Genomic DNA, 9577 nt, shown 5'->3' with positions numbered 1-9577 from the left:
TGGAAGCCCGAATGTCGTGAAGGCATTTCTCAGGAAACACGAAAACGCGTCTGGCCCAGTCACAATCTGAGCTCGACTTCCTGACCTAACATCAACGGTTTAAGTGCCGAGTCTCCACTTTGATCCGAGTTACAAACCCTAAACGAGCTGCGAGTGCAGAAAGCCAGAAACACTCCACCCAGCTCCACGTTTGGACAGAAAGGTTCAGTTTGATAACACAGCAGGAAACAAACTATCACAACAAGCGTCACATTTACAGGGTTCATGCCTCAACAAGACTCCGATGTTTTGCATAATTAGCAAACAGGGAACGAAACCCTGAATTAATGAGGGACGAGGACACAGAATGACTTCAGCTCTCTGCCAGAGTTTGCAGCCGGATCACCTCGAAGCAGTCGTCGGTCACAGTGATGCTCTGTGTTCACACTACTGATGGACTCGTGTACACAAACAAGCACACACAACGTGACCCCAGAGAAGTGCAACACAAACACAGCATTTCTGAAAGCGATGCAAAGTGAGGCCTTTCTCTCCGAGCTGCTCCCTCCAGGAGTCACATCTTCTGTTCCAGCGTCCTCCTCTGTCACTGCATGTCCTCCTTCGCTACGTCCACAAACCCGAGGCTTTCCTTCACTCATTCCTACATTTACATCTGTCTTAATCACCTTCACCTGACCTTCAGGTAAAAAGGACGCACACAAAGGCAGAAAGTAACGAGATGTAAAGAGATGTCTTTAAACGTAACCAAGGAGTGAAACTAAGACTCTGCACGACTCCCACGGGCCGTGAGAGGAATTGTGACTCCGGGGGAACAAAGAGAAACGCGGCCCTGCCGGGTCCGAGCTGAAGGGCGCCTCATTGCCTCGAGAAAACAACTTGTACAAAGGACCGAGCAGCAGGGTCATTACTGCGCCGCATTCATGCGCAGCGGCTGGAAACGTTCCACCCTTTAACCAATCTGAGGTTCCCGCTGTGAGTTTCCTCCTGAGCTGCTAAGTGTTCCCCTGCACTTCCAGTCTTTGTGCCTCACACTGAGAGGAACTTCCTCCTGGGAGCAAAAGGTCACGGGACACCCTGGAGGCGGCCCAGTTGTCTTCAAACACAGACAGGAAGCCTTTCATTGGGGCCAGACAGCCAAACATCGCCGACACCATCAGTTAATCTGCTCTCATTACGTCATCTGAATACAAAACAACTTTATTTCTATCGCACATTTAAAACCAAAGGTACACTAAAGTGCTTCACAACGAGGTTAAAACACAACAGATATCTGAATCAGACCAGAGAGCCGGGTGTGAGTCTCTCCCGGTAGCTGGTTGGGTGTAAAGTATGAGTGCATCTGCAGAACGAGTCACCTGACCAACAGCCGGTGTGTGTGCACTAACGTGCGGCCAAACCTAACGAAGCCGTGTCTGCACACGCTCAAACATCAGCCTCCCACCTCCAGTCACTCAGTCACTCCCTGCAGAGAGATCCCTGCGTGCCTTTCTATCCCACGGTGTGCCACGTGACCACACCGTCCGTCTCATCCAGGTGAAACCCGTGAAGCCGGGTTACTGATATTTCAGAGACATCGTCCCGTTTCATGTGCTCAGTTTAGATGAACCTGCAGCAGCTGTGTCAGACTGCAAAGTGTGGAAACTGAGGAATGACGCGCTGTGTGTCGGTCCAGACACAGAGTGTCCGCTGTGAGACGCCGAGTGTGTCAGAGACCAAGACGTGGAGGCGATCGGCGCTCTGAGAACGACCGCGGGGACAAAGAGTTCAAGAATGCAAGACAGAAATATTTGGAACATCCCACCAGATGGACATCAGCGCTCCCACTCAGCTGTGGGAATCCAGCATAAGGATCCAGAACAGGACAGAGCTGGACGGAGCGTGCAGTCTGTGGAGGCGCTGTCCTGGAACAGCAGAGTTTGAAGCCTGAGCGTTTAAATCCTTACAGTCGTTTGAAATGCTCGGAAACTCTGGATGTGCAACCACAAATCTGCTGCGAGAAGAAAGAAACCAGAGAAATCTGCCTTCAGAGTTTCTGTCGATGCTTCAGGATTCTCAGGGTTAGCCGCTCGCTTCAAACGCTGAGTGAACGACGTCACTCGTGAGCCGAGGGCTTCTTCAAACACCCCACACTGTTCTGGAGTCAGCTTCACACCAGACGCATCAATCAGATGCTCCTCGAATGATTCGGTGCCGACCAAATTCATCCAAACGTGGCTCAGAGATCTCACCTGTCCCACCTGCAAAAGCATTCGTCTATACTGCGCTGGAGCCGAGCACAAGCCGAAGGGAAGCCAGCCGTTCCCAAAATGTGTGATAAAGGCTGTGAGTGGCGTGCTGCTGTCCTCCTTGATGGTCCGCCTTGCACCAGCGCTTAGAAACCATGCACTCCTGCTCACGACGCTGAGCATGTGTTGAGCAGGAGGGATGGGATGACGTCACGCTGCGTCAGAGACGGGATGCATCCCATTTCATTCTCATCTTTGGAAAAAGCAGCCGTCTCACCTGCTGATCTGGGGTCAGCTGAAACAGGTGGCTCCCATAAATCACGGCTGCATTTCTCCCCCTCACCGTACGCTCCTTCCCTCCAGCGGCAGGAGTCAACTTACTTAACCAGTGATCGCCGTCTACAGGGCAAACAGCTGTAACTCGCTGCAGTCGCCCGGCGCGGCGCGAAGGATGAGGGTGATGTCATGGTTCCTGCTGGAGGTGGGAATCACCATACATCCCACGATACGATATTATCACAATACTTAACGCACGATAAGATATTATTGCGATTTTTTAAAATATTTTGCGATATTCAGATTCTGTACATAAAGGTAAACTTTATCAATATTCATTTTATCTAATATTAAAGTCTCGCACTCAGTCTTTCTCTCATTTCAGTTTTATTGTTGACAAATTGAACGGTTTGTATTACAGTCTAGTCCAACTGAACTGAAAACATCTGGTACAATTACAGCTATTTATAAAAACTATGCAATATGAAAACTATGCAGCCCCTTCAGCAACTGAAGAATTTGAAAGTAAATTAAAACAAAATATAATTTTACATTAAATAAAAAAGTTTTAAACTTAATTAAAATAAAACATGTCTTAAATTAAAATAAGTAAACTGTCATGTTTATTGCTGTCATAAAAAAAGTTAAACACATTTGGACAGTGTCAGGATTGTTGCTCAGAAAAAGGATCAACATGCTCTGAAGTCAGAGCACAAAAACCTTTTTTGTAACAAAACATCGATTTCTGCTGTCCCTGTATCGATACGTTATTAGCAAACAAAATATCACGATGCTACATTGTATCGATTTTTCCCCACCCCTAGTTCCTGCCATTAGTAACTGGGATGACCACGCCGGACCGATTTCCCCTCTGCAGGGCGATGACGGTTTGCCCCTCTGGTAATGCTGACACGTCCTCACACCCTCACTGCAGGAGTTTTGCGGCCCTCGGGTTTCTCCACCTCAGCTGATTGTTTTGCTCTTCTGTGGTTCATTAACTTTCACTGATTTGCTGCCTGTATTTTTCTTTTGCACTGATCGTCTCTCTGATCTGCTTCATTCATCTTATCGATGAGTCTGTCACCCGAGGATCATCGAGATGAAGCTCGATACCCGAAAGCTCAGTGCTGACAGACCTGAAGTCCTTCTGCACGAGTTCTGGGCTCTTCATCAGACCCGGAGTCTCCCGAGGGGAGCAGAAGCCTCTCCTTCAGCTACAGTTGTCCTGAGGAGGAGGTTTTGAGGAGGTTCACGGCTGACCAGCCTGCGATACTGGGGTAGGGGCAGGTCACCATCCACCTGAAGCTGCCTCTAAGACTCAAACTAAGACTTCAGCGCAGCTCCTGTAGCGTCTCTGTGATGCACCGGGTCTGTGCGTGAGTCTGAGCTTCTCCCCACTTTGACCTCTGGTCGTCTCTCACTCAGTGACCTCATCCTCCATCTCTTTGTTTCCTTTCGTGTGCGTGTTGATCTTCTTCCACTTCCTGTGGCAGCATCGATCTCAACACACTTCCATCATGTGCCCGAGTCTGGAACGGGACAACGAGCACTTCCGTCCCGCAGTGACCCCAGGCTACCCCACCCTTTGCTTCGCTGCTGGGAAACATTACAGTCGGACTAGCAGTGAACGTGACCCGGGTCAAAACTACAGAACAAACACGAAAACATCGTTCATGAAAAATGTTACAATGCCGATAATCACCGACACGTTTCAGAGCCAACCAGGAGCTCCGCGTGCAACAACTTTTCTCATCAACACAGACACGAAAAATCAGAGCCGAGCCGAGCCGGACCGGGCCGAGCCGGGCAGAGATGCGGGCGGACTCACCTCGTCCTGCCGCGCAGGACCAGCAGGAGCAGCGGCAGGAGCAGGCCGAGCACCAGCAGCAGCAGCGGGGACATGATCCTACCTCTCTCCAGGACTCACACCGGAGCGCTACTCTGCGGGAGCGCGCACACACACATATACACGCGCACATCACCGGAAGTTTTCAAAATAAAACACACCAACTTCAGTTTGTTTTTATCGATCATATGGATGCCACATGTGACACACAGAACACAAAGTTATAAGAACAAAGATAAAAACGAGGCGGCGAAGACTCAAATCTCCTTCACTGAGTGCGTGTTCTTCGTGGATGTGGGGTTGGAGTGGAAGCTCGCTGTCAGCTGGGACAGTTGCAGTCCACGCCTGTGAAAACGGAGACCACCAACACTGTTAGGGACCGTGAAAAGAGCTCAGGCAGCTTTCTCTCTAATCACATCACCGTGTCTGATGAAGGCAGATCAGGGTGTTTCCTGCCATGAGACCAAAATATACCTGACCTAATAAATACGTCTCTGGGAAGTAAAACGAGTTTCATGGCTGTCACAGGATAACTCTGCAGAGCACTGTGTGTGTCGTCCTGTTCTGTCTTATCTCGTTTATTTGTGCATTTGTTTGCACATTGCACTTTTGTGTTTGTGTGTTACATGTCTGGTTGAAATGACAATAAAATCTGTCGATTCATTTAAATGAGAGTTTGTGGCAGAGACCAGCTAAGAGAACAACAGCATCCATTATTAACCAAACTTTGGATTTGCAGACTCAGCGGGTTTTGTTTTTCCACACAGTTAATCCAGGAAAGGCTTTAAAGTCATGCAGAAGTCAGACGGCCGAGTCTGCACCGCCTGCACCAACACACCGAGTTACATCCTGAGAGGACAGAAAACTGGCTTTCATGAAGTGATGCTTCTCAGCCGGGGAAAGCGCCACAGTGTTACTGATGATCGGTAACAGTCAAAGAAGTTCCTGTAAAATTAGCTGAAGTGCAATAAGAATACTTGTGACATAAAAACCAAAAACAATCATTTTAAGTGCTCTGTGAGTCTGTGTGCTCGGGCAGACTGTAACAGGAAGCAGGCCGAGCCAATCGAAACCAGATATCTGGAGGTACATTCATGGCTTTTCTGTCTCTGTATGAAGCACTGCCGTGTACCTGATAAAACACCGCTTCTCCTGAAAGCCTAGGAAACAAGCACTGCAAACAGCCGAGTGTGTGCGTGTGTGTTGTGCTGACATGAAAACTATTATCTAGGAACAGGAAGGAGACAGAACACGAGCTGAGGCGCTGCTCTGGTTCTGCAGCGTGAGATAATGTAAGTGTAAACCTGCTCAGTGCACACTCACAGAGTCAAAGTCCACTCACAGAGGAAGCAGCGAGTCCCTGCTGTGTACCTTCTGCCTGCCAGACACGCGAGCTGTGCTCCACCCGGCAGCGGAGAAGAACAAAGGCCACGACTTCATGAAACTGCTGCACCGAGTATCAACAGGAGGACGTGTTTTTGCAGGGCACAAAAGAGAGACTGCAGTTTGGTGAAAGAGCCTCTGTAATATCTCTGATCTCAGATAACGTAGCTTTACAAATCATGGCTCTTACACCTGTGTTTGCGCAGGTAAATGTGTTTTAGATGAGTCCAGCGTGCAAAGGCAGCAGAGTGTGCTCTGTCCCCTCCCTGTATATGCAGGAGAAACCGGTCAGATGACCTGTGAGCACAGCTCCATAATTCAATTAACCTCTTAAGAGCCAAGTCTACCTGATCTCCTGCCTTTTCCCCCTGGGGGGGGGGGGGCGTTGGGGCTTAAGAGGTTAAAGGGAAGTTGCAGAAGTCCAAAATCTCCTCAGCTGGAGACAAAAATTACATTTATTCCCCAAAATCAAGTTGAGCTCTACGGACTGAGAAATTCTGACATTAGAGAGAAACCACCAATCAGACGATGCACAACGAACACTTAGAGAAGAATTTCCTTTTAACAGGAAGAACTTTGTTGGAACATGTTTCTGCAGTGGACTTTGCCGCTGGGATTCGCTCACAGATTTCACCTGTTGACTCTAAATCTGGACACTGTTCCCTGTTTTTTAGTTTGGAGCGTCTCAGTACTGGACAGCCTGGATGACCGAACAGGTTTCAGCTTTTAAGTCTGTGAAGCCAAACTGAAGGCAGGCTTTTGTTGGTCCTGAACTGATGCTCGACGATCACTCCAGAAGGAAACTGAATCAGGAGCAGAGCGCCGATGCTGAATGTCTCTGAACATCCACTTTAGACATTCTCATCTCGACTGTTTCCCACCAAGTCTGTCAGCGACGAGTGTGGAAAGAAATCTTCTCAATCTGAAAGTGAAGGCATCCCAGCGTGATGGGTGACCAATGCTGGCTTGTGTAAAGAGACATTGCTCAAACATTTCTGAGACAGAAACACGCTTTAACGTGTCTCTGGCATCAGCGGCTGATGTGTTTGGAGATTGGCCGCTCCTCTTTACAGATCAGGAACTTTGCCACCTGAAATAAAAACATTAACGATCAGTGAAACAGCTGTTCTTAAATGTTTCTGTTATTATCGTTTTATTTTCTTTGATCTTTTTGTCGTCTAACCAGGGTCAGGTCTGTAAGTGAGCCGTGGCCACAAGCAGCACATGTTTGTCTTTCAGCGTTAATGAAACACAAAGACAATAACAGTTAGTGGGAAATCGATAAAATTCCAGACATTGTGTTGACACATGAGTGAAACCCGACGTGGAAGCTTAACTCACATCAGTGAAAACGCTGATAAGAGCCTGTGTGAAGCTGCCAGCACAAACACAAGCAGTCATGTCACGCTGGTCCTGTGCAGAGACCGTTACCTGTAAACTCACGTTGCATGTCCTCTGATTACACCAACATTTGTTTCTTCTGCTCTGCACGGCTTTTATTTTGGAGGCGAACGCCGAGTTCTGCACTAGATGTGCTCGTCCTCACGCGGACAAACTGTCCCACAGCTGCTTCACAACAGATCCAGAATATGTCTGTTAAGTTACAGCACGTCAGCGATGACCTGCAGAAACACACAGTGCGAGCGTGGGCGCACGGACTCAAACCCTCGGCTCGCCGGGCCTCTGGGCTGGGATCGGGGTTCACGCTGTGATTGTCTGAGCTGATTCTGCTGAGTGAAAGTGTGCGAGCAGCGGGTTGAGTTCAGTGCACGTGTATGTGCAGCCAACAGCCTGCAGTGTTAGAGGGATGACCCCTGTGGACCCACACGAGGCGACAGCAGGAAGGAAAAACTCCCTTCCAACAGGAAGTTAAGAACCCGGATCAGGGTTGGGTTGTGAGAAAGGAGAGCATAAGGAAAGAGGACGTTTCCTCCTGTGCCATCAATGTGCAGGAAGTTACAGCTGTTCAGCCTTCAAAATAAAAGCCCAAATACTCTCAGCAACAGTTTTCAATTTGTTCGGTTATTTTTGAAACAGAAACGTTTGTATGGAGGTCAGAAGGAGTTTAATGTGTAGCCAGTGCTTTGTGCTGCATTTTTCTGAAGACTGTATATAAAAGATGGACATAACCACGACACAACATTCCTTGATGTTAGGATTTGTTGGAAAGCGACCTCCCAGATGTTTTTCTGTGAAGCGTCTTCTATTCTTTCTGAAACCGTTACGCTCAGAGGCGGGCTGAGGTCTCCAGTTGGAGCCTCGTCAGGCGTTTATTGAGATGCGTTAAACGTCGTGGGGCTGGAGCTCTGTCAGGACTCACTGAATAGATGCAAGATTTCAGCTCTCTGCTTGAGCAACAGTGTGAGAAAAAAAACTCTGTGAGCTTCAACATCACATCTGATGTAATCCGAGCGTTCCCGCAGGAGGCCGGCTCTTGTTGGGAAAGCAGCCGTCTGGTTCTCATTAACGGCTCCGAGCTTCACGTAGACTTCCACAAAATTGGATTACACTGAAAAGACGTCACTGATGTCTTCGTGTGGCTCTCAGCACAGTCATCGTTAACTATGTGAGGACGATGAATCATGACACTGTGTCAGGAAATGAACGAGGATCCAATTGCAGGCACTCATCGAATGTGGTTTATTGTAGAACAAGAGTGGAAATGGCAAAACGGAACGAAACTAATCTGTACTGAGACAAACTAAACTACTGAACAGCAAACATACACACAAAGGTACATGATGGTGCCAGCAGGGAAACCACACAGCAGATACACAGACGGCCCAACGACTACAACAACAGAAGACACGGCTTAAATACACTCAGAGAACAGGGACATTACACACAGGTCGGGAACACAGCTGCAAGTAACTGACAAGACGAGACAAGGAAGGCAAACTGAATACACACATAAGACACGGACTTTCACAATAAAACAGGAAACAAGAAACCATCACACAAGGACGCAGACTCGACACTGAGAGGCAGACAGAATATAACACATGGACCTCAAACTATGCTAAACATGAGACACAACTGAAGAACAAATCCTTAAACACAAAAACCAGAAACAGAACCAGCAGAGCACACGAGCATCAGAAAACAAACCGAAACACAAGAAACGACCCAGAACCGTGACACCGTCACAGGAAGCTGCTGCTCAGGTTCTCGGCTGGAACGAGTCTTTGATGAGTCAGCGTTTGCTGGGCGTCACAGACTTTCAGGCTGAAGGCTTAAAGTCAACACAGTCCTGTGAATAAAGAAGTCTGTGTGACTGTACGCTCGATCGCAGCTCGAACGCTCAGAGGAGGAAACTGGATGATTAAACACCCGCGTCCGTTACTCTCACATCCTCCCTCTGACCTGTCAATACTTTAGCCCCACCCTGCAGTACTGTGCAAAAGTCTCGCGCCACTCCTCATCTTTAAAAAGGAGCCAGACAGTGCTCTTCATCAGCAGTTGGCTGCATTTTCACAGCAGCTATTTTTTATTGAGCCATTAACTCTGACCTGAGGTTCAAGCAAAGAAAGCTGTGGCTGTAGCCCAGGCGGCAGCGCAGGAATCTGCCAATCAGAAGGTTGGTAGCTCGATTCCTGGGATATCTGAATCCTCGAATGTCCGAAAACACTCAAGCAAAGATGAAGAAGTGCTCGTGTGAATGAGGCATGAAGTGATAAAAAACAGTCAATTTACCAAAACACCCTTTGATCTATAAAGGAAAACTTTATCTTCATGGTTTCATTTAACCTAAACGTCCAGCATGTTTCAGCACACAGGCTTTCAAAGGGAGGCCACAGCCCAAGGACACACTGCAGCTTTTCTAGCACCGGCAGCAAACCTCCACCAG

General features: G+C 48.2%; 1 protein-coding gene and 1 long non-coding RNA gene across 2 annotated transcripts in view; both read right to left on the bottom strand.

The window, feature by feature from the left end:
• Window positions 1–4486, bottom strand: part of cyp7b1 (cytochrome P450, family 7, subfamily B, polypeptide 1) — an 11528-nt gene extending 7042 nt beyond the window's left edge. The window contains exons 1-2 of the mRNA XM_013907913.1: window positions 4330–4486; window positions 1802–1901 (exon numbers count right to left, since the gene is read on the bottom strand). Of these exons, the coding sequence (XP_013763367.1) occupies window positions 1802–1901; window positions 4330–4403 (174 nt within the window). The 5' untranslated portion in view covers window positions 4404–4486. The remainder of the gene's footprint in view (window positions 1–1801; window positions 1902–4329) is intronic.
• A 26-nt stretch (window positions 4487–4512) lies between these two features.
• On the bottom strand, window positions 4513–7676 carry LOC102199263 (uncharacterized). The gene is made up of 3 exons (XR_312426.1): window positions 7162–7676; window positions 6365–6820; window positions 4513–4692 (listed from the first exon to the last, which is right to left on the bottom strand). It is a non-coding gene; the product is annotated as an uncharacterized LOC102199263 (long non-coding RNA).
• Window positions 7677–9577: the final 1901 nt, after the last annotated feature.

Source organism: Pundamilia nyererei, unplaced genomic scaffold, assembly GCF_000239375.1.
Source record: "Pundamilia nyererei isolate P.nyererei 1_Seehausen unplaced genomic scaffold, PunNye1.0 scaffold00607, whole genome shotgun sequence".
Classification (NCBI taxonomy): domain Eukaryota; kingdom Metazoa; phylum Chordata; class Actinopteri; order Cichliformes; family Cichlidae; genus Pundamilia; species Pundamilia nyererei.
This window is presented reverse-complemented; position numbering and strand designations above follow the sequence as displayed.